This window comes from Aulonocara stuartgranti (assembly GCF_965226115.1).
Source record: "Aulonocara stuartgranti genome assembly, chromosome: 18".
NCBI lineage: Eukaryota > Metazoa > Chordata > Actinopteri > Cichliformes > Cichlidae > Aulonocara > Aulonocara stuartgranti.
In genome coordinates, this window is record NC_138954.1 from 22,250,080 (window position 1) to 22,274,421 (window position 24,342).

Genomic DNA, 24,342 nt, shown 5'->3' on the forward strand with positions numbered 1-24,342 from the left:
CCCCAAACAATCATTTTGTTGTGACTTTAATGTCACGCTCATTGCTAAACATTGTCCTTATTGTTTCACTACATTAAATTTTACAGTCAAGATTTGAGGTATATCAAGATGAACTGTCTACACATGCCTGCCTTGTTGTAATGCTACCCTGGAAAGAGGGACCAGCGAAGAGGGGGGAGCGGGGGAGGATCACCAATGTGCATCATGTGTCGACAGCAGATGGAAGGTTTCTTTTATATATATTTTTTTGGTTTCTGTTTTTTTTTTTTCTGTTTTCAGACCAGTTAAATTGAAATGGTGGCCATCGAGAGACAGGAAAGAGCAGGAGTGAAGGGCTTTGTAAACAGCTAAATACACACACACACACACACACACACGCCGACTCTCGGATTACAAATGACACAAAAATATCTCTGGGAGGAGTGTGTGTGCGTGTGTGTATCGTGAAAAGAGGACTTGGTGAGATGATACGATCTCGTCGGTGTGTAAAAAAAAAACGGAATGGCAAGCGATGGTTTCCCCTCACCGTGTGAAAAGAAGTGCCGAGAGTCCGAAAAAGTGGCCCTTTAAGATCACAAGGACCCCTCCAGTGCTGCACCCCCTTCACCCAGTGTGTCCCCCCTACTCCCCCTCATTTAAACATGTGTGTGCATATTTGTGTGTGATCAGAGCAGTCCATCCCCTGGTTGAAGGAAAAAGGCACTCAACTCTTCCCACATAACAAACAGGCTGTGTTTGCTATGCAGCACGACTGCTCCGTGGAAGTGCGTGCATCCAAATCTGCATCTGTCTGCAACTCTGCATGTGTGTGTGTGTGTGTGTGTGTGTGTGTGTGTGTGTGTGTGTGTGTGTGTGTGTGTGTACATCCCAGGTCCAGTGTGAACACAGCAGGTGTGGATTATCTTTGGTATTTACGGCTGGGTCACTGTCTGGTTATTTTCTGTGAGGTAGCCACACACACACACATATTTCCCTCACTAACACTCTGCTTTGGGTTTTAACTTTTTTTTAAAAAAAATGCAGTTTTCCTCCGTCTAGACTCTAAAGTCATTCCCAAATAACAACAACCTGTTTCCGTGCACTACACCTCCCAGTTTATGGGTTTATGGAGGAATGTCCCTTGCTACCGTCCAGTCTCATGACGGGCCTCTGATGCTCCCGCCTCCCCTGCTTCACCCTTCCTCCTCCTGTCTGTGTCTCCTCCCTTATATGATTATCTCCCGCTAGAAGATGCTACACAACAAGTGGCTTTGCCCACACACACACACATACACACACAGAAAAAAATGTTATAAAAAGACACAAAAAAATCTGGCAATTCATATGGTGACAAAAGAAAACAATCAGCAGAGGAATGCCGTGACTGTCCATTTCAAAGAGGTCAAAGTTTAAAGATCAAGGAAGAGGTCCTTCACATCCACGCAGTCCGTTTGTTCCATCAAACAGGTATTCACAAATATGCACAGTTTGTCTCTGTTTGGTATCCCTTCCTCGTCTGTGCATAGGATCAGTCCATGACATGATGATTTGTCTGTTTTGATTCTGTTTCTTTTTTTTTTTTTAAGTTCTTACATTTTGTCAACAAGGTGCTTCTTTATATATTGTTTCAGCACGACATAGCACAATAGTCACGAGAAAGAAACCATGTGTCTATGGTACTATTATTACCCGCATCAATTAGTTGGGGAGGGGGAAAAGAAAATGAAAGAAAGACACATATCAAGAGAGTAGATCAATTGAGAATAGATAAGACAGAGAGAACGAGAGATGAAATTAAAGATTATTTACAGACATTTCCATTGTGTTTCATGTGGATCACATCAATGTTTTTCTTTTCTTGTCTTTTTTTAATTTTTTTTCTGAGGTATGAAATAGGCAAACATGCCGTATAGTGCTCACAATTTGTAGGTGTGTAATGACACAGACCAGACACTGCAGGGCACACTGGGGGTGGGGGAGGGGGGACTAAGTGGGCTGCGTCTGTTCTCTGATTATCATAAAGAGGCAAACATCATTGGCACTCAGGATCCTATATTGTGACATTTGACCTCTGTGTTTGGCCGCTAGAACAGAATGCACCCACCTTCCCTCACTCCCTTCACTCGAGAACAACAGCTTTTTTTTTATGTGTGGCATGTCATCCCTGTTTGATTGTTCTTCTTTTTGTAACCTGAAAATAACCTTTCAAGTGACTATGCAGTCTGTGGCCGTGCAGCCACTCAGTGTATATAAAGAAGCAAACATTCAGCATGTGTGTCATTGGATGTTTGGATGAGTGTGTTTGAACCATTTCTCCTCCTGTTTGGTTCTCTGGGTGTTCAATCTGCAGCTGTGTGAGGAGCAACGCCAGCGCGCTGAGAACAGGTTGGCGTGTGGTTAGACTGGGCAGCAGATGGCGCTGTTACTCCGACGTGCAGCGGGCTGAGTGGCTGCAGAGGAATAGTCATAATAATAATCATAATAATAATAATACACCCCCACTGTGGGCGATGTGAACGTTACGCACAGGTAGCGGACGACCTGCGGAGATCGTTTCACATATACGTCACACATAAACGCATCTCTCAATCAGTCTCAGCGTGGCACTGAAACGCGGGTGTAGCTGATCGCAGGCCTACAGATACACCTGCTGCATGATTATTTGTGAAGACCTCTCCAGGCCGGCTGTCTTTAAAGCTACTTGTTTCCTGACGCAAAACCCTCTCTCTCTTTCTCTCTTTTCCATGTTTCCACGCACACCCACAGCGCGGTTAGTATAAATGGATGCTCTTTGGTTTTTCAGGATGATTTTTTTTTCCTGACGGCTACATGTGGTTGTTGGATCTTTGGTTTCAAGAGTCACATTTTGAAAATGCATGTTAGCCCCTAAGAGTGGCATTCGGGTCAAAAGATAACACCGAGAAGGTCTGATCCATCTGCACAGAGTCCTCGGTACTCTGAACAAATGGATCAGTTGAGTGGTCTGAAGCCACAGCGCTCGGTAGCTCTGCAGTGACGGAGAGTCTTAGCGGAAAGGAACCCTCCATTCTCTCTACATCCGTCCTGCAGACGTCAGGCCTTGGAGAAGGAAACAGCAGAGGAGGTACCGGGTTGGATTGGTGAGGCGCCGTTATTGTTGTTGTTGTTGTTGTTGTTGCTGCTGCTGTTTCCGTGGGATGTGTGCACGTGGCCGTGCGCCCCGAGACTGTGATCCTCTGCGTCCCAGCGCTCTGGACATCGGCGGCGTGAGTTCATGAAGAAGTTGGAGACGGTGGAGAGCTCCAGGCCCAGCTGCTGGGAGATGGTGAGCTGCATCTCCTTGGAGGGCCGGCGGTTCTCTCTGAAGATGGCTACCAAGGTGCGACGCTGCAGGTCGGTGAAGACCAGTCGCTGCTTCTTTGGCACCTGGTTCCGCTCCCGTCCTCGGTCCTCCTCCTTGCGTTTACATGCTGGAGAGAAGAAGGAGACGGATAAAGGGAGGAAGGGAGAGAAGAATAACATGTTATATATGTGTCACATATAGTGGAGCACAAAATACATATGATACAGATAATTTATACATTTAACATAATACTCAGGGAACAAAAATTTCCAAAAAAAATAGCAACAAAAAGCAGAGTGTAGAACCAAAAAGTTTAAAAGTGGTTATTTATGATCATGTTTCAGTGTGATGATGAAGTCCTGATGCTTAAGCGGAATGTGTTTAGGCCTGTATCACGATCCCTAATTGGCTATTTGAAAAGGGCACATTATGGGAACAGATTACTCTGTGTGTGTGAAACAGGAGCATGCGCAAGCTACAAAAGAAAGAATGAGAAGCAGGAAGACATAAGGAGAGGAGCAGATCGAATTTAAATGTTTAAAATGTGATTGAGTCTATACTACGGGCTGCCTTCTGAGTGAGAAGATATTAAACTATATTAAAATAATATCTAAACCTCACATGTTTCTGTTTCAGGTGGGGTTATCCTGATATCAATGACAGAGTTTTTGTAGATTTCCAAACTAATGTTCCGCATTTAAAATCCAATATTATTGCTATTTAGGTTGCCAAACACGCTCTAAGTGTTGAGATTGATTTCCGAACAGGTCTAGTTTTGTCCATTTAAATCACAAATTTAGCCAGGGTGAAACTTGTTAACAGCGGCCTTATCTTTAAGCTGTGCCGTGTTTTTCCCTGTTCAAGTCAAATTTGAGACTTGGTTAATTAAGCGGGGTTTTTCTTGCACCATTTATATTAATAACAGGACTGAAAATGAGCACTCAGATCTCTTACTGTTCCTGAATGCTACACTACATATTCTCGTTGGTTACTACCTGCTGCTGCAGCAGAACATAACATGAACAGTAAGACTCAGAGGAGTAAACATCTTGCTCATTGAAGTATCTCTAGACGTTTATTTCAAATGTGTGGTGACATGAGATAAACCGTCAGGCTCCGAGGAGAGGAGGAGAGGAAATATGTCTAAAACCTGTGCAGGCCTGAGTTATAACTCACCTGCATGCGGATTTGAAGTATTTATGTATGTAAACAATTTGGCTTGATTTGTGACTAATCGAGAAATAACGCGGTTATGGTGAATAGAGTAGTGTGATCGTGGATGTGTGTGTGCCTTGCTGAAACTGGTGGAGATGTGAAATGCTGACAAAGAAGCGGTCTGCCGTGCCTGGATGCACCGTCAGTAGGCTCGGCTCTGGCTGTGGAGACTGGAGGGAGTCTGTTCTGTTCTGCTGCCCTAAAAAGCTGCAATGATCGATTTTCCGCGGTTTTCTCCCGAACACGTGGTCCAGTAATCAGGGCTCCCTTCCCCACCCGATCGATCCCTATCGATCCGCGAGAACTCGGTGGTGTGTATGTGCGCACGCGCGTGTGTGTGTGTGTATTGGGGGGACGCGCGCTCGGGCTGGGGATTGTAGCTCGCGAACGCGCCTTGTGACAGACAGATGAGAAGAAATTGTTAATCTTTGGAAGAACAAAGAAAATGTGGCAGTCATCCAGTCTGGGTGCTTTTGAATTGGGGGGGGGGGGTCTCAGATAGGTCACTGATTACATAGTTTTTAGGCCATATAAAGTGTGTGCGAGATTGAGTTTGGGGATGTACCTTAAAAAGCGCCAAGGAATGATCACTGATATCTACACCAGTGCCAGTGCTGGATGATTGTCAGTGTGTGTGTGTGTGTGTGTGTGTGTGTGTGTGTGTGTGTGTGTGTGTGTGTGTGTGTGTGTGTGTGCAGGGAAAGAATGAGAAGAAGGAAAGGTGGGGGTGGGGGCAGAAGATAAATAAGACTGGCTGCAGTGTGGAGGTGGTGGTGTATGCAAATGATTGATGACTTTACAGCAGGTTTAGACAACAGCAGTAAACAGATTTGACTGTGAGGTGGGGATCAATATAAATGTGCACATGTGTATGCATGCATGCGCGCGTGCACGTGTGCGAATGGTCATTGTTCACGCTTTGTTACTGCAAGCAAAGCACAATTACCAAGATATTTTTCCTCAGCTGAATGTAGGTTATGTGCTCGTCCCTGCATTGTATCCTCCATCCCTCCTCTCGACTTCCTCAACTCTTTTCCTCTTGTTGTTTTTCTCAATTGTTTTAATTTGCCCCCGGATTGATAGCCCCCATATTGATTGATCCGCACTTCAGAACCATTTCATGGAACGTTTATTCAATTGGTTCAGGCCCAGCCATGCCAGAATCTCCTGAAGGCTCTCTAAGTGCTGTCTCAAACCAAACTCAATACTCCCTAATGTAATGACTGAATGCTAGTGCTAATATAGTGATAATTTAATATGTAATGCCTGTTTTCGAACAACTTGTGCTACCGGCCATTTTACAATGCCAACACCACTCTGGGTCTCCTCCATCAGCTCAGATGCTGCTCTGCAGCACAGAGGCCTGTGTGCAGTGCCTGCAAAACACATCTGCCGAGGAGTTAGCACTAGGCCTGGGCCCGCAATGGTCAGTGCATATCTCAGATAATCAATCAATTTCAAATGAGACTCCTTGAACGTCCCTCGCCGAGGTAAGAAACACAGGACCACAGGGAAGGAAAAGTGGGGGCTACTCATTAAAGCGACCTCTCTTGAGACAAGAACCAAACTGTTATTGGTTATCTTTAGTGTGTCTCATTACTAAATGGGCTTTTCTGAAGAGACAAGCAGTCTCAAGTGGCAGTTGCGCATGTCATCTCTTTCATATGTCCCTGGTGTCAGCGGTGCCAAAGGTATCAGGGCAACCGCCACTTTGTTTAATCTCAACCGCTTACTGATCCAGAGATGAACTCGCTGGCCGTTCGGTGTGTTAAGCTGCACTTGTGCCTCGTTTAAGAGCACCTCGGCTTTATGACTGTGGCTGCCGGTAGCTGCTGTCTCTGCTTTCCCTTTCAGTGTGTGTGAATGTGCGCAAGTGGGCAGTAAGTGTGCACACATGCGCGAACCTACACGTTTCAACACTCTGCTTAGAATAACATAAATAAATCGCCAATTATCCGATTAAAATTGATTGGACTGATATACACTCATTCTGTTTTGTTTCTAAACTTTAACTGCTTGACTTTAGAGGTCCCACACCTGTCACGCACACCACTCGTGACTGGCTCCCGTAGTTCCTGATCCTGTGTTAAAATGAGATTTAAGGCATGCATCTGGAAACTTTTTTTGCCAAAAACTCTGCACAGTAAAGGTCAATTGGAAACAACAAGAGGTAAAACACATTTTAGGTAGTCGTGTGTGAAAGCAGTCGATTAGAGATATTTGGTGTTGTTTTGTTTTGTTTGTTTGTTTGTTTGTTTGTTTGTTTGTTTGTTTGTTTATACCAGGAAACGAATAGAGTTTTCGTGTGAAGACTCTCTAGCTGGTGTGCATTGAAATGTTTAGTGTACAGGAGGAAACATGAGATCCTTCGATCTCATCAGCTTTATGTCCTCAAGCCTCGAGAGATGAAAGCCAATAAGTGGACGTGAGTTACAATTAAAAGATCATCTCTGGCCTGTGTTTCCTTTGATTTGGGAAAATGAAAATGCACAAGGCAACTCGTTTAATGTTACAGGAGAGTATTATGTGTCTTACCTCTGTGTGTGTGTGTGTGTGTGTGTGTGTGTGTGTGTGTGTGTGTGTGTGTGTGTGTGTGTGTGTGTGTGTGCAGGTGGGGCGTGAGGGGCAGACGGTGAACTAACCGCACCGTGCTGCTGCTAGTCGACGCCTGGACGGACGGATGAGATCGGGCTTTGTGTGCGGTGAGACGGGCCCTCTCCCGCCCTGGACGGACTACTGCAGGCGAGAAACAGTTTGGTGTCAATCACTCTCTGTCACACCTCCTCAGATGTACGGTTATTGATTATATTGATCAACCTATAGGCCTATTCATTGCATTGCAGGGAAGTAAAGCGCCCGAATGACCCCTGCTCCCACCACAACACTGCGCAAGGCTGAAACCAAACCGCCTCTTCGTCCTTTAAAACGGGCTACCCTCGATTGATTAGGATTGGCTTATTTGAAAGCTGTCGTTTATTTCTCAACTAAAGCCCGTGTTGTCCTGTTGAGACTAGTGATCGGCAGCTTTACAGAGTATTAGATCCTGTCTCGTAGTCCATAAAAGTCATGTAAGCCCTGTAAACCAAGTTTTGCGCCTCTTCGTTTTTCTAAGATTTGTGTTTTTATTTTAAAAACGTAAAAACTAAACGCAGCATTCTCTCCACGGAGCACAAGCCTCAATCAAATATTTCGACAGTTTTTTGAGACCCTGAACACGGCGAATAAAGGAGAACAAAACGAATAAATCTTTGTAAACTAAGCTACAAAGAAGCCGCTGGGAAATGTTCCCGAAACACTTAGAAAGACTTACAATCAAGCCGTTGTTTAATCTAGTAGAACTTTATTTCTTCGATGATGACTGATTCATTTGTAAACTTTATATTCAAGCTTTAAATATTGGGCCTTCAAAGTGATCTCTCTGTTTCTTTTTTCCTGTGTGTGTTTTTTTTAAGTTATTATCGCGAAAGTTTAATATAATCTCAGCCTTTGATGTAATAAAAACAAAGAAAAAAAACTGCACAACGTGCCTCTGATTTAGTAAGCAGTGTCCCGTCTGTAACAAACATGCAATAATATCGAACACAAACACACAAACACAAACTAACCAAAAAATATTTTTCAAGCACTTAAAAATACCTCGTGTACTGTAACTTATGAATGATATTATTATCTGGTCCCTATAAACAAGGACTATTTCTCTTCCCGGCCGTTTGGCTTAATGAACAAATTTTCTGCTCAAATTAAAGGGAAATTCTAGATAACGATAAAATGAGTTCTGGCTTACACATATCTCCGAGACAAACGCTCTCTGACACACAGAACATCTGCAGGGACTCTAAAGTCAAGTCAGTTTAATTTGTGATAACTTTTAAGAAAGAGCTTAAAAAGATTAAAAGGTCGGAGCTGAAAAGCTGTAATTCAGTCCTGACTAATGCAGTTTTATTGGTTGGGTGTTTGCACCTTTAACACCGAAATGCTGCTGTGAGGGATTAGAAGGAGCTGTCCTTTCAGCACCACCAGGCCTTTTACAAACTGCCATGAGCAACATAAGATTTAACAAAACAAGGTGCTGCAAATGGATAATTAAGAAACTACTAACAGATGTTTATTTATGTGTTTATTATTTAACACAAGTCCTGATTTCTACTCTAAAGAAGGTAAATTTGATATATTTCAACCACATATCCTCCTTATGGGCATCAGTTCTTAAACAAAATGCATCACCTTCTTATTACCACACATCTTTTTTCTATGTATTCTGCAACCAGCTCATTTTTATTACTTGTATGCGAATTAAAATATTTGGCTAGAGGTTGTTTTAAATGTTTATGAAGCTATATAGAGCTTCTTTTTGTGTTGTACTGTATTGCCAATCTAAGTCGCAGCACATTAAGCTGCAGTCATACAGTGTGTCAAAATATTTGACACCACTGTGCCAGGAATGGCTATTCAAAATGAGTTCTGTCTGTTACAGAGAGAGCAGGGATGAATTAAGGCTGGGAGGCAAAGACTCTGCTCTGCTCTGCTGGTACAGAGCCAGAAGAGAAGGAAGGGGGGAGGCATAGAGGGAAGGAGAGAGAGAGAGAGAGAATATGAGAGAGCCGAAGAGAGCAGAAGAGAGGAAATCAATACCGATTCAGAGCGAGTCAGATAAACCTGAACAATGTATAGTGCAGACGCACTCTATAACCCAGTCTTACACACACACACGTGTGCATGTGGAAGCATTTGCACAGACATACGCGCATGCATGTGTGCACACGCACTCAATGAAATGTGCTTGCAGGCCTTCCATAAAGATGCATTACAAACCCCATAAAGCATAGCAACCTTTAAAATCAAATGACATCACAACCTTGGATTGCTTTGAGGATTCGCTGACTTAAACAGAAAGCACTTACTCTGTCTCGGCAGGCAGCTGGATGCTCTGGTGCCCTTTGTCTACTGTAAGACCCTCCTAGGCTGTGATCTCTTTGTGTTTGTCTTTAGATATCAGCCTTCAAGCCCTGATTTCACTTGTTACAAATCTACAGTCGTGTTTCTTTTCTAGCTTCATAAATATCTGATTCGAGTTCTCAGCAGTGGGAGTCTACAGCATCCTTGTTGGTGTCAGAACTGTGCTATTGATGTTTCACAGGATGTTTAGGGTGTAAACAGCATTTTTGAAAACCACTTACACACCCTGTGCTGTGGGGTTTAGGCAGGAAGACTGCTGTGTGGTCCTCAGCTGTTAACCACAGATTTGACTTTGCTTACCTAGAAGATGCTGTTACAAGTGCTAACACAACCGCTGTCTGCCTCTCTCTTTCTTCCCCATCTCGCCTCCGTCTCTCTTAAACTTATCAATTATTAAGGTCGGTATTGATCCTTTCACTACCCTGCCTCTATCTGGCTGTTCACACAAAGCCCAAACCTGCCTGCCCTTACTCAATCAATGGCATCTCCCAGCTCCTGCAGCCCTTTTTTCCACATGTCAGTTTTGCTTTTCTTGCTTCTGCACTTAAACCAAGTTGACTGAAGTTTTGTCCATTCCAGTTTTTCCCATTTGGATTCCTCAGAAAATATGAGAAACAGAATACCGACATTAATCTCTCATGGCACGAGTAAGTTTGATGGGCATTAAGAGATGGCTCTGGTAAGAGGTAAGATGATAGAAAATGGCTCAGTGCATTGTTTGACTAGCTCTCATTTATCCTTTCCTCCACTGAGCGTTTTGTTTTTTGTTTTGTTTTGTTCTGTGGCGCCGAGCTCCTCGAGCCAAACAACCTGCCCGTCTGCCTGTTGCCAGGTTAACCACTGAAAGATTAGTGATATTATTGTCATGTGCTGCAGAGAAGAAGAGAGGAGAGAGAGAAACACAGAAGGAGAGCACCAGGGAGTGGGAGAGAAGGGGGTTGGGAAGGGGAAACGGCCTTATTGATCTCCTATGTGCAAAGCCAGGCAAACACTGAAAGGACAGAGCAACACTATTAATGACACTCAAAGCCTCAGCTTCTAATCCTCATCTATCTATCTATCTATCTATCTATCTATCTATCTATCTATCTATCTATCTATCTATCTATCTATCTATCTATCTATCTATCTATCTATCTATCTATCTATCTATCTATCTATCTATCTATCTATCTATCTATCTATCTATCTATCTATCTATTGTGCCCATTTTTCCTTATTGGATTGCATTATCTTGGCATTTCACTGATACAGTGAAATCTTATTGGTTTGGACAGCTATTCCTTTCAGTAGCACCATCTCATAACAAATATGTCATTTTAAAGGGGGGAAAGGGAAACATTTCCTATTTGTTTTGTTAGTTTTTGTGGCTTTCAGCTTCACAAACTCTATATTCTCTACATTTTCTTGTTTGTACTTGTCCACGTTATCAATCCCCGCCCCAGTTTACAATCAATATTTCATCAGAACAGTTTGTGCAGCTCAAGGTTGCTTTGAAATAGATCTGGTGATCACATCTATGGGCTGCAGTAGTATTTTTCACATATTTCATTTTTTAAAATAAATATTTAGGTCTACATGTTTAATTTTCTGAATGGACACCGGGTTGGAGTGTTAGTGATTCAAAGTTTGAAGTTTTAAAACACTGAAAATCACAGTTTCATTTTGCTGTCCTGAGTTAAATTTTTTTTAAAAGCGAACCCTGTATCATACCTGCCCCTGTTCTAAATGTAAAGCTCGTGCTACATGGCACTAAATGAAAAGCGGGAGAGATCTTGCGGTCATTGCGTCTTTCAGCTCCGATACGGGCATCGATCGGTGTGCCACATTTAAAAGGGAGAGTGGGAACTGGCGTATTGATCAGGCAGCCTGGGGTCACCCCGCTATTCTCGCGCGCAACTGGTTGGCCCCACCGAAGCGCGCGCGCGTGCGCACGCACAAACACAAGCTCGTAAAACAGGCGTCTTGGGAGGACAACTATTTCGAGGTTTTATTGTGAATCAATTGCGATTTGCTGTGTGTAGATCAAAAACTACAGGCCTGCAAATTTAGTTTACAACAGCAAGTGTGGTGGACGCAAATGTGCTCCAAGTAGTCGCTATCAGGCGATATAGTGGGATGCAAAGGTTTGGGTAACCTTGTTAATAGTCATTATTTTCCTGTATAAATCGTTGGTTGTTACAATAAAAAATGTCAGTTAAAAATATCATATAGGAGACACACACAGTGATATTTGAGAAGTGAAATGAAGTTTATTGGATTTACAGAAAGTGTGCAATAATTGTTTAAACAAAATCAGGCAGGTGCATAAATTTGGGCACTGTTGTCATTTTATTGATTCCAAAACCTTTAGAACTAATTATTGGAACTCAAATTGGCTCGGTAAGCTCAGTGACCCCTGACCTACATACACAGGTGAATCCAATAATGAGAAAGAGTATTTAAGGGGGTCAATTGTAAGTTTCCCTCCTCTTTTAAATTTCTCTGAAGAGTAGCAACATGGGGGTCTCAAAACAACTCTCAAATGACCTGAAGTCAAAGATTGTTCACAATCATTGTTTAGGGGAAGGATACAGAAAGCTGTCTCAGAGATTTAAGCTGTCTGTTTCCACAGTTAGGAACATATTGAGAAAATGGAAGACCACAGGCTCAGTTCAAGTTAAGGCTCGAAGTGGCAGACGAACAAAAATCTCAGACAGACAGAAGCGACGAATGGTGAGAAGAGTCAGAGTCAACCCACAGACCAGCACCAAAGACCTACAACATCATCTTGCAGCAGATGGAGTCACTGTTCAACCATTCGGTGCACTTTACACAAGGAGATGCTGTATGCGAGAGTGATGCAGAGGAAGCCTTTTCTCCGCCCACAGCACAAACAGAGCTGCTTGAGGTTTGCTAAAACACATTTGGACAAGCCAGCTTCATTCTGGAATAAGGTGCTGTGGACTGATGAAACTAAAATTGAGTTATTTGGGCATAACAAGGGGCGTTATGCATGGAGGAAAAAGAACACAGCATTCCAAGAAAAACACCTGCTACCTACAGTAAAATATGGTGGTTCCATCATGCTGTGGGGCTGTGTGGCCAGTGCAGGGACTGGGAATCTTGTCAAAGTTGAGGGACACATGGATTCCACTCAATGTCCAGGAATCAGTGACAAAGCTGAAGCTGCGCCGTGCTGGATCTTTCAACAAGACAACGGCCCGAAACACTGCTCAAAATCCACTAAGGCATTCATGCAGAGGAACAAGTACAACGTTCTGGAATGACCATCTCAGTCCCCAGACCTGAATATTATTGAAATCTGTGGTGTGAGTTAAAGAGAGCTGTCCATGCTCGGAAGCCATCAAACCTGAATGAACTAGAGATGTTTTGTAAAGAGGAATGGTCCAAAATACCTTCAACCACAATCCAGACTCTCATTGGAACCTACAGGAAGCGTTTAGAGGCTGTAATTTCTGCAAAAGGCGGATCTACTAAATATTGATTTCATTTCTTTTTTTGTGGTGCCCAAATTTATGCACTTGCCTGATTTTATTTAAACAATTATTGCACACTTTCTGTAAATCCAATAAACTTCATTTCACTTCTCAAATAACACTGTGTGTGTCTCCTATATGATATTTTTAACTGACATTTTTTATTGTAACAACCAACGATTTATACAGGAAAATAACGGCGATTAACAAGGTTGCCCAAACTTTTGCATCCCACTGTAACTATTCCTAGAGATCCGAGGGAAACACAAATAGATTTGTTCGCTGTCTTTACACAAATCATATTCGCTTCCGGTTGAAGGAATTGCGGGTATGGCTAATTACGTTGATGAAGCTGCTGTGCCTCTGCGCACCTTTGCTGGCTGAACTGTCCGTGGTGCTGAATCCTTCTATTTTATTTGAGAGGCGACGGTGGAAGACTGAACGCTTTTTATGTGAAGCAATAATGCTGAAGGGATTGTATATTACCTGCTAGCCTGAGAGCAGACATCCGCTGAAACTCGGGCTCCTGCAGCCACTTCCACATCCTTCTGAAGGTCTCCCGTCCTGACTTGAGCTTACTCCAAGGTTTGGGGTTCCGTAGCAGGTCTGAGAGGGTGCCCTGCGACCGGCTTAAGATCCTCTGGGCGAATATGGCCTGCGGGATGGAGTAGCGCTTCAACTCTGCTGTTATTCTCTGTGCCACCTCCTTAGTGTTGATCTCCTCGGCCTGAATGCCTGACCCTGATACTCCTTGGCTGGGTCCATGGCCGTGTCTCTCCCGGTCCCCCAGCATTACTGCACCGTTTGCTTGCGAGTGAAGGTGACCGTGCGGGTGATGATGCATGCCGCTGATGTTGGAGATCATGCCGTGGCCATGTCCCCCTAAACTCCTGGCCAGATGCTCTTGGTCACTTCGGGACAGCATGGATGCGTGGGTCTCGAAGCCTGACACCGGAGAAAGCATCTTGGGGTCGGCGGGGAGGTGCGCGCTGGGCCCGTAGGCTGAGAGCGGCTGCTGGGAGTTGTGCAGAGAGCCCAGCCCGCTGGAAAGCGGGGACAGCGAGCCGTGGCCCATACCGGACACGGACATTTCTTTAGAGTAGTGACTGTACAGATTGCCCATGGAGGTAAGACCACGGTGGTCGTCCCGCATCAGTGTGAAGCTCCCACTCACGTTCCCGGCCGAGAGTCGTTGGTGGGCGGCAGCATGGTGGTGTGAATGCGGGTGGTGAAACTTGTCCGCCACTGTGGATATCGGAGGTAGATGCTGCAGGGGGGTTAGAGTTGTGTATGTGTTGCTAAGGCTCATCCCGGTTTCGCACATGCTGATGGACGGGTGCAGGTGTCCGGACAACGCGGACGGGTCTGTCCGGTAGTCTCCCCCAGACCCCTCCAGAAGCGAGGGCATGCCGGAGACCATGGCCGACCGCGCGTGCGAGACCAGATTCCGGGGAGTAGAGCTGGGGGACGGCGATGGCCGAGCATGCGGAGAGTTCATGAGGTCTCCCGCCTGGGAGTGTGACGAGACGCTGTGAAGGTTCTCCATGGTGAGCTCCATGGCTGAAAGCATATATGTTCCCTTGTCCCACCCTCCCACCGTCTCCCCCTGTCTCTCCCTCTCACCGCTCTCTCACTCTCACTCAAACACACGCACGCTTTCTTACCCTCTAGCCCTACCGGAGCAATAAAAATACCAACCCGTTAGAATGCCAATCCATTGATAACAATTATCCGACCAGTCCGGTGAGGCGAGGACGAGTTCTGTTCTGTCTGAAGCAGACACGGGACCGAGCGCCTCAGCGGCGTCGTGGCGTTCATGTGGCTAGGAGCTCTCCAGGGCTGTATCTCATCTCTGGTCCAACAGCGCTTCCACTAAGAGCAGGCTGAGCCTCGTACCAGAGAGCTGGGAGCGCGCATCTGTGTATTTCAAATATTGGGCGGACACGAGCAGAGTCCTCCTCGCGGTCTACCTGTCCGAGTTTAAAACACAACGAGTCTAAATACAAAAAAATTTGAAAACAAAAAAACAAAATATCCGAGTTTTATCTGAGTCTGCATGATTATAGTTTGCAGAAGATTTAAAAATCCCCCATAGAGCAGAACAACCTTTGTCATTTGATAGCGCGTGCATGTGCGCCTTCACCTGTGTGCGCGTGGCAGACAGTCAGGACAGGTGAGGTCCAGTGACACGAAATTTGTGTAAAATACAGTTGGTATCTGTTTATGGACGCGGGAGTTCCTAACAGATAAACTTTGTTTTCCCACGGACTGTATGGTTTTGCATTTATGCGCTTAGTGATAAACCTGATCGAAGTATTGATTGACAGAGATTAATGACGTGGCACAGGCCGGTTAGGGTGGTGGAGGGGGCGAGTGAAGGAGGTCACAAAGTTAGGATCGCAACGTTGCAGACCAATAAGAGAAGAGCTTGCTCGTTTGTTCACCAAAGTTCAGCAAATTGGGATTTTCACCTCAGTGACGGATGCGCAAAATGACGAGATTATTTTTATTCCCAAATCGTTCGTCAAGATTTTACAAATTAAAAATTAAATAAATAAATGACAGTTTAGGTAAATGACGGGAACATTTTAACAGGTAAATAAATTTACAGAACCGATCAGAGCACAGCTTCTTGACTTTTGATCGCGTCTTAATTTTATATGAAATTAGTGATTTGAAGCAATTGAAAGTGAAGCTGTAATGTCTTTATTGAACATAATAATAAGAATAAGAACAAGAACAAGAAGGAGAAGGAGAAGAAGAATTGTACACTCATCTTTGCAGACATATATTTATTATTATTTGTCCCTAATTGGACACTCGGACAGTTTCTCGGTGCCGGTGACTGATGTTTATACCATCCGCTTCATTCAGCTCCGACCGATATGCAGATGCTGCCCGTCTGTGTGTGTGTGTGTGTGTGTGTGTGTGTGTGTGTGTGTGTGTGTGTGTGTGTGTGTGTGTGTGTGTGTGTGTGTGTGTGTAGGATGTTGTAGCTGTATATTCCTGGATTTTTCAGCCAGGTATATTGTATTCAGTGCAGTTTTGATAAACGCAGTGTGGATCTGAGAAAAGTCGCGGTTCCTGTTACATATACAGGGAACCCATTATAACAGAGCAGTAATAAATGTAGCACAACACAGGAAATGATTAGAACCAAATTAAATGTTTCATATGTAGCTTCTGGATGAAAAGAATCTGCTTTCTACAGTTCATCAGCAGAAAAAAATACATGGTTATAATAATACACAGTGCAGATATTTATCAAAGAAAGACTGACTAGCAAAACCAAAAATTTCAGTTTTAATCTTGTGCCAGATTTTTGTTTATTTATTTATTTATTTATTCATTTATAGTTTTTCGAGGCCAACGTGTTTGTATTATAATATTTTATGTATTTGTTTTGTTTTATTTTAGACAGAGAGAAGTGAAGAAACCACAAACCCACGAAAGAAAGACGTGAGAAAGACATCAGCAGTTTTAGGCCTCATCCATCTGTACTGCGGTTAATTTATTACAGAACATAAAATAGATTTTTTTTAAAGGTAGTGTGAATGAAGTCAGCCAAAGTACCAAATTAGGCAAGATACAGAATTTTAAAAATAAATAAATATTATTATTATTATTATTTTACCTTATAACCATTTCTGAAGACATTTATGATGAAAATTTATATTTTTTGTGACTGCATGCTGAACTTTGCTTGTTTTTCGATTATTTTTTATTCAACGTGGAGCTTTATTTACAGGCCTAAAAATAGGAATTGTGGGCTATATTGTAAATATTTCACACCTTGGAACTGTTCGAAAGTAAAATACTTATATGTGATAAGAAAAGCGGACACACACACACACACACACACTTGTTTTATTAGCAGAGGTGTGCTTTGCCCTCTGTGGCTAAGCTGTTTTTTTGTTTTGTTTTGTTTGTTTTTTTTGTTTGTTTTTTTTATTTATATTTGCAGATGTATTTTTATCAATCAATAATACTGATTGCTATTGGCAAATAATACTTTTTTAGATATAACTATAATATAGAAGGACTTTTTTTAATTAAAATTAAATCTTCCATTCCAACGAGTCTTTCTGGATTCCATAAAGCTCCGTGGTTAAGGCCCCCCCCCCCCCCAAGATGATATTGATCTCATCGCTCTATATATCGATCATCGATCATTTCAGCCTCCATCGGTGCTGTTTCCTAAACACTGAGGCATTTGTTTGAGATCGTTTCAGCGGTGACCTGTAGCGTGTGAATGTTTGACAACAGAAAAATGCTGAAAAATAAATGTCAGCTGTTTGTTTTCTGTTCAAGACAACAGCAAAAAAAAAAAAAAACATAAAACATAAATTCAGCGCGGTTAATAATAATATCCGCCTTGGCCTTTAATTTGGATTCTTGCATTGACGAGGTCCACAAGCAAGAGTTTTTATTCCGTTTTTATTGTTTCATTCGTTGTCGGTATGTGGTACCAAGCCGGAGCTAAACGATCGCAACACATTACACCACACTTTTACGCGCGCGTGTGTGATTGCCAGTGTTGGATGATTGTCAGTGTGTGTGTGTGTGTGTGTGTGTGTGTGTGTGTGTGTGTGTGTGTGTGTGTGTGTGTGTAGGATGTTGTAGCTGTATATTCCTGGATTTTTCAGCCAGGTATATTGTATTCAGTGCAGTTTTGATAAACGCAGTGTGGATCTGAGAAAAGTCGCGGTTCCTGTTACATATACAGGGAACCCATTATAACAGAGCAGTAATAAATGTAGCACAACACAGGAAATGATTAGAACCAAATTAAATGTTTCATATGTAGCTTCTGGATGAAAAGAATCTGCTTTCTACAGTTCATCAGCAGAAAAAAAATACATGGTTATAATAATACACAGTGCAGATATTTATCAAAGAAAGACTGACTAGCAAAACCAAAAATGTCCTCAGGCGCATCATTGGTTACCCCGCAGCCTATTTATTGGCAAACACAATAATGGCTTCAGAAACTTTGCTGTATGGTTATCAAAACATGTTAAATTAACTGCATTCTGTGCAAATCTATACTTATTGATTGTAATTTTGTTTCTGTGAGATATGCAATCCACAGCCAAAAATCTAAGCCGTCCACGTGAGGCAGAAACACGAAAGTTTACAAAAAAATATACAAATTTGAAACGAGGTTTTCAGCGTTTTTTAGCTGGTGTGTTGTCAGGAACTGGTGAACGTGCAGCATCCTGTTGGATAAATCCAGCACAGACATTTCACACTCACAGTTGGGGAGCAATAAAGTAAAAGAGTGCATGAAAGAGTGTATATAACGAAGGATTAAATGATATATATAAACATTTAAATTTATCATTTAATTCTTTGTTACTTTTTAAGTAAATGCGTTTTAATTTTCAAATATTGAGTCAGTCAGTGTCACAGTATATCTTTTTAAAATTCACATAATGAGAAATGCTTTGATAAATTTTTTTAACTTTCTTTGCTATCAGAAGAAACCTCTCTCAGTTTTTCTTACAACATGTGAGACATTGTGAAATTAGCATGATGTTGAAAACCTTGTTTGGAGTGAGGAAAATAAATGTAATCTCCAGTGTTCTGGTTTAAACCTGATATGAAACACTTTATAGATTCATTAAGCGGCGTCTGGGTTTTGCCTGTAACAGTTATATTGCTGTAGTCTGCATATTTTCTAAAGCCTGCTTCTGTCTATAGATAAATTAATTTAATTCGTCTTTGGGTGAGGGAACAATAAAGCCTAAAGACTGAAACTCTGTAGCCTCACTATAGAAATATGTTGGCCTTTTTTTAAATGCAATACGACAGAGAAAAAAATGGAATCATTTAAATATAAGATCCTCATACTTCTGTAGTGTTTGTAAAACAATTAAAAAAACAAACAAACATAAGACTTAAAGTGCATGTTTGCTTTTGCATGTTTTGGTGCTGTTAAGGACTGTGAAGGATCTTAATGGTTAAAGAAAATTAATTTTAATACTGAAATACAGAATACATATTTTAACTCTATATTTTAAATCAAGGATAAACTCCCTGCTTGAGATCCTGAGACCCCACTTTCTCTTTTATTTCTAACTCTCTTTTTTTCAGAATTTCCCAACACAGTAATGGCGACATTTTCATCAATCACATTTCTTTATCAAGTGAAAATGCACAGGAGTACAACTTCTCTAGCATCCATATCCTCACAGGCACCGGTTGCTAAGTAACAGAAGGAGAGATGTATTGAGATTGAGATAGAATAGTCAATCAATTCTCCTGTGAGGGCTGTGTGTGTGTGTGTGTGTGTGTGTGTGTGTGTGTGTGTGTGTGTGTGTGTGTGTGTGTGTGTGAGAACGCCTGCTGCTGCAGTTTGTTGCAGCCTTTAAGAAAAACACTGAGAACAAATGTGTGTTTTCACAGCTCAGAAGTGATGCAAAAGTATTTGAAATGTCTCTTTATTGTAAATAATGTAATCTTCCTAATGGATCACAAATGCTAGGAGAGACCACACTTGTCATTTTTAATCCACGAATATAATGAGAGCGACATCTTCAACCGCTTTATATCCAGAGGTCAAAGGTCACCTCAGCTCTCCTCCAGGGATTTGATCAGTTTTTCATCTGCCATTAGAGGCTTTTGGGGAAAAGTCTTATCTTCACCACACAGAAGTGAAGCAACAGCTTGTTAGGCAAACGTGCCACTGGAAAAACCTTGTGGCGCCCAAAAGGGGCGGATTGGACCTCATTTGTTTCTCCCAAATCAAAGAGCTCCACCAAGAAGAGAAATAAATAAAACATTCCTGACCTCGGCAGACTTTGTTTGTCCTGAAACCAATGAAACAGAACAAGACGCAACACATGACATGGAAATCAGGTGTTTGTGTTTTTTTAATTGTGTGTTTGTGGAGCTTTCTACGGATTAGGTGTGCTGATTTTAATACATGGTGAAACAAATAAGGGACTTGATGCTTAGAAAGGAAAATACTTTAAAGGTTCTGCAATCTCTGCAGCCAGAACCTAGTGAGTGCGGTCTGTGCCTGGGAAGATGACATGGAAAATGCACACGATTTTTTTGCCAAAGGCACCAAAAGGATTAACCCAAGAACTTCCTGTTTTATAAATTTGGGCTATAACCAAAACAACAGGAAAGTGAGGATGTAAACCTCTTTTGTGAGCCACCTTCATGCCTGCTTCCCTCAGGTCTCCTCCAGCAGGAGGCGAAGAAATATGCCGGTTTCATACACTCCATCGATTTTCCCCTCGAACAAAGACAGACAGGGAGAAAGAGAGAGAGCGATGGAAGCGGAGAGCAGAGTGAAAGAAATGAAAGATAGATGAAGAGCGTTTACCTCGATGGTAAATTTTCTTGTTTCGTCTGCCCGGTGGAATATATCTGGCAATTACTGGCAACTAGAGAAGGAGATGCGAGGATGTAGCTCTATTATTGGGCTAAATTCAAGGTTCTGTGTGCGTACTTCTGATGGGAACATACTCATCAAGCCGATGTCGAGCTCCAAACGTTGAAAAAGCACAGTTTAATGTGAGAGTGAGTGTGACACAGGGCAACACAAACACAGAGCAACAGGAAAGACGGCGAAGAGAAGTTGGGGGGTTGGGGGGGGGAGTTGGGCTGGTGTTAAGGTGATTAGTCTGGTGGGTTGGCGATAGAGAGAGTTGATCAATAACCTATCGATCGCCCATTGCAAGTGTCAGGGGGGTAGTGGGAAAGAGAGGGAGGGTGAGAGAAAGGATAGGGAGGGAGTCAGCCCTGGCTTGACTTTTAAAAATCCTTTACTCCGCTGATGACAAATAACCCATTAGACTGCAGGAGAGCTGGAAAATGTGAAAATCCCCCCCTGCTGCACATACACACACACATACATACACACACACACACGTGCACCTGCTTTGCCCCAATGTTGCAAATATTTCTCGGTTTCAAATAAGCGTGCTACAGACCGTTTTTCAACAAAGCCTGCGTGGAAAGGAAAAATCATTTCTGTAAGTAGTGTGGAGGAACTATTGAGCTCAGTGCAGAAAAGTTACTTAGCAGACCATTACTTCAAAGAATTCCTCAAGGCTGAAATATTCACTGGAGCACGGAGCACTCGATACCCACCCTAAAACCTTTTCAAATGTTCTGCAATAAGTCTGTTAGAAATGGGTGACAAATTTGAATGCGACCGAAAGCAGTGCAGAAACAGAGTGGGCTGTTTGCGCTCAGATTTTTCTTTAAAGTGAGCAGTGAGTTTTGAGTTGCAAAATTATGTAAAAATGAATGTGTGTTTTATCGGTGTGTGTCTTGTTTGTAGCTTTGGGGAGATAAATGAAATGAGGTCTTGTTAAAATAATGAGAGGTGCTGAGAAACGGTCTCTTGGGCGTCCCCTTTGAGCCAAGAACAGCGTTAATTAGTCTTAAAAAATGAACACAGAGAGAAATTTATTTTTCAAAAACTATTAGGACCGGGCTAATGAACCCATTTGACAGTGAAGGATGATACTGCATCCCTGTTTTTTACGCTCAAGTAAATGGACTGGTTCTTCTATATCTTATTTTCTACTCTTTTTAGGCAAAACATGATTTATTCCCTTCCCTCAATTAGATCTAACATTCACATCACTTGGGGTTCAGTATCTTGCCCAAGGATACTTTGGCATGCAGACTGGAGCAGCCAGGGATCGAACCACCAACTACCTCCTGAGCTACAGCCACCGTGTATGTGTCATGTATCATGTATGTGTGTCACCAAGAAAGGGGTCACGGTGTTACAAGGTTTGTTGCTCCCTGGTGTGGTCCAGCCCTACAGGATGGGGTCAGAGGTGAAGAGTCTCTGAGTACTTGGAAAAATCAGAGTATAAAGGACGGCAGCGGAGGACTGAATGGTTATTGAATAAGCCATTATTTTTTATTATCCACCGGAAGTCTTTCATGATGGGTTAAAGGGTCCGAGATTGTTGTCAGGATTTGGTGTGTGTGCATGACGTGTGTGCACGGAAAGAAAAAAACAACAGCTCTTTTCTCATCATGGCTCTCAGTTGTAAAACACTTTCTCTTTGCAGAGGCTTGGAGTTCTGATGGCAGACAGACAATAATGGATTCTCCTCGCGCTAGGCCTCAGTTCTCAAACAGCCATTATCATTACGGACCCTGCTGACTGCAGGGCTCATTTGGACAAACGGAGGGGGCTGTTGATATTTGAGGGAAGCCACGTGTAAGAGTGATGAGGAATACATAGCCTCTTTGCCCAGTTCCCTCTTTCTCATGCACACTCTTCTCTCTCTCATCCTTTTTCCAGCTTCCATTTGCCCTATTTTTTCCCGTTTTACTTCCCCTGCCTCTCTTTCTCTCGCTCTCTCCTTCCTGTGTCCTTGTCTCCTCTGTGTACCCCCCCCCCCCCCCCCCACACACACACACACACACACACACACACACACACACACACAAACGTGTACGCTGCCCTCTAAGACTGCCCTGCCCCCACACAGTGTCTCTCTCAAATTAATGTGAAGATATTGACAAGTGATGGGCTTAGAAGGTATAGATCATCAGGAGGGAGAGGAAAAGAGAGACGAGACCAAGCTGAACTGCTCCTTACTAAATGAGGGCTTTCCCTGTTGCTACCCAGCAGCTTAAGTCTGTAAGTGGTGGCTGCAGAAGTGCAGCAGTTAATCAGGTGTTTCTCATACTCGGTCTTCAAGAAAGCGTGATGGGTGGAGGCGAGAGGTAAAACAATGACTTTTTCAGGCTTACATACACAAAGTATAAAATAAAAGCCAGGCACATAAATATGTGTCACACTTGCACACTACTCTGTGCAAACTGGATAAAGCTGCTAACAATAAGCAGAGGACCACTTGGTCAATATGCCAGTTACCCAGATGAAGGTAAGGAAAGGGCAAATCATAGCCAATCAGTGAAGAGCTTTCACTGTCCTCTAGCAAGAGCTGACCCCCTGACCCTATTTGATGACCCTCAGGCCAAAGGTCAACACTCCAGGGGTCAGAGGGCATCGCCATAGACTGGCCAGAGAGGCACTGTCATGGCAACAGCACTGCCTAAAGAATGGTAAGGTGTGGCCAGCATGTGGATTGGAAGATGGGGATGTGATGGTACCTGATTTGTTACTAACTTAAATTTGAGGGGTTTTCCGTTTTATTGTTGTGTACATAAAATACATTTTATACCTCTGCTCTGGTACCTATGGAAATTTGTTAACCTGGGTTCTTTTCTGATGTCACGGCTCTCATGTCTTTGATTTGTCAGCGGTTTAACCGCTTCACTCATTTCCCTCATTCAAATGTGTGTTTGAAACTCAAGGGGAGTAAATAGACAAATTAATCAAATGTGTACACAAGAACTTCTTTCTTCCCCAATAAGTCATCTAAGTCATCCAAAGTCTGGTAAGATTAACGTTGCGACCCTTTACAAGGAGCCTGAACTTTAGCTTTAGAACAAGTGAATTGCCCCTTGTTACTAAACCCTAAGTAATAAGTGAGGTCAGTTTTTTCAATGCTTAAATCCTTCATATTTTAAATAAATTATTCCAGTTTACATAACTGGTATTTTGTATTGGACACAGCATTTACATACGCAAAAAAAGATTCTTTCCTCATGAAGTAAAAATTTTGAATAAAATGTAACTGGACTATATAGAAATCAATAGGGAAGGAAATATATAAATTAATACAATTCAAGGAAATATTCATGGTGTACCAATCGCATCATTTTCATTATACTAAAATCCATTAAATTCAAATACATTGTTCTTCTGTAACAAAATCACATAGAAAATGTTATATGTAATTAAATTACTATAAGTCAACAATATATATTTTAAGTGCATTTTTGGACTTCTGTGTTTCATATAAAGCCTGTTCTGGATGTTTATTTCATTCTGTTGCTTCTGTTAATCACCTGTTTTAAGAGCCGGTGTACCTTTTGTACCGGAATCCATGCTGGGTTGCACCATCTTGTGGTGGTTGTGCGCACAGCTCCTGTGGTATTGCTGCTTCTATTAAACTTAGCTGCTAGTATATCAAGTACAATTGTGTTAGTCCATTAATTCACTTATGGACTTTTAAGTTGGTTGCCAACATAGAGATGTACTTGTCTGGTTCCAGTGTAATATTAAATGAGCAAATGGTAAACTTATCATTACTCAATAGTCCACGTTTTTGTCTGGGTTCAACCTCACCTCATGGTACAAACAGCATGAAATAGAAAAACTGAGGGGTAAAGTTTTTCTATTGACCTTTCCTGCTCAGCAATACTCAGTTGAGTAAGCCTATTTGTAGGCTGTGTAACTCTGTAGAGGTGTAACATGTGGACTAAAGTGAAAGTAAATTAAAGTGAACAAAGGATATTCAAAAGTCCTGTCCCTAATTGTACACTGTAGCGCTGTCA

General features: G+C 42.5%; 1 protein-coding gene across 1 annotated transcript; it reads right to left on the reverse strand.

Moving 5' to 3' along the window:
- Positions 1–2,364: 2,364 nt before the first annotated feature.
- onecut3b (one cut homeobox 3b) lies at positions 2,365–14,509 on the reverse strand (the record flags this gene model as incomplete). The annotated part of the gene is made up of 2 exons (XM_082512459.1): positions 2,365–3,428; positions 13,438–14,509. The coding sequence occupies 2 exons, from the start codon at positions 14,507–14,509 to the stop codon at positions 3,052–3,054; spliced, it is 1,449 nt and encodes a 482-aa protein (XP_082368585.1). The 3' UTR covers positions 2,365–3,051.
- Between the last annotated feature and the right edge of the window lie 9,833 nt (positions 14,510–24,342).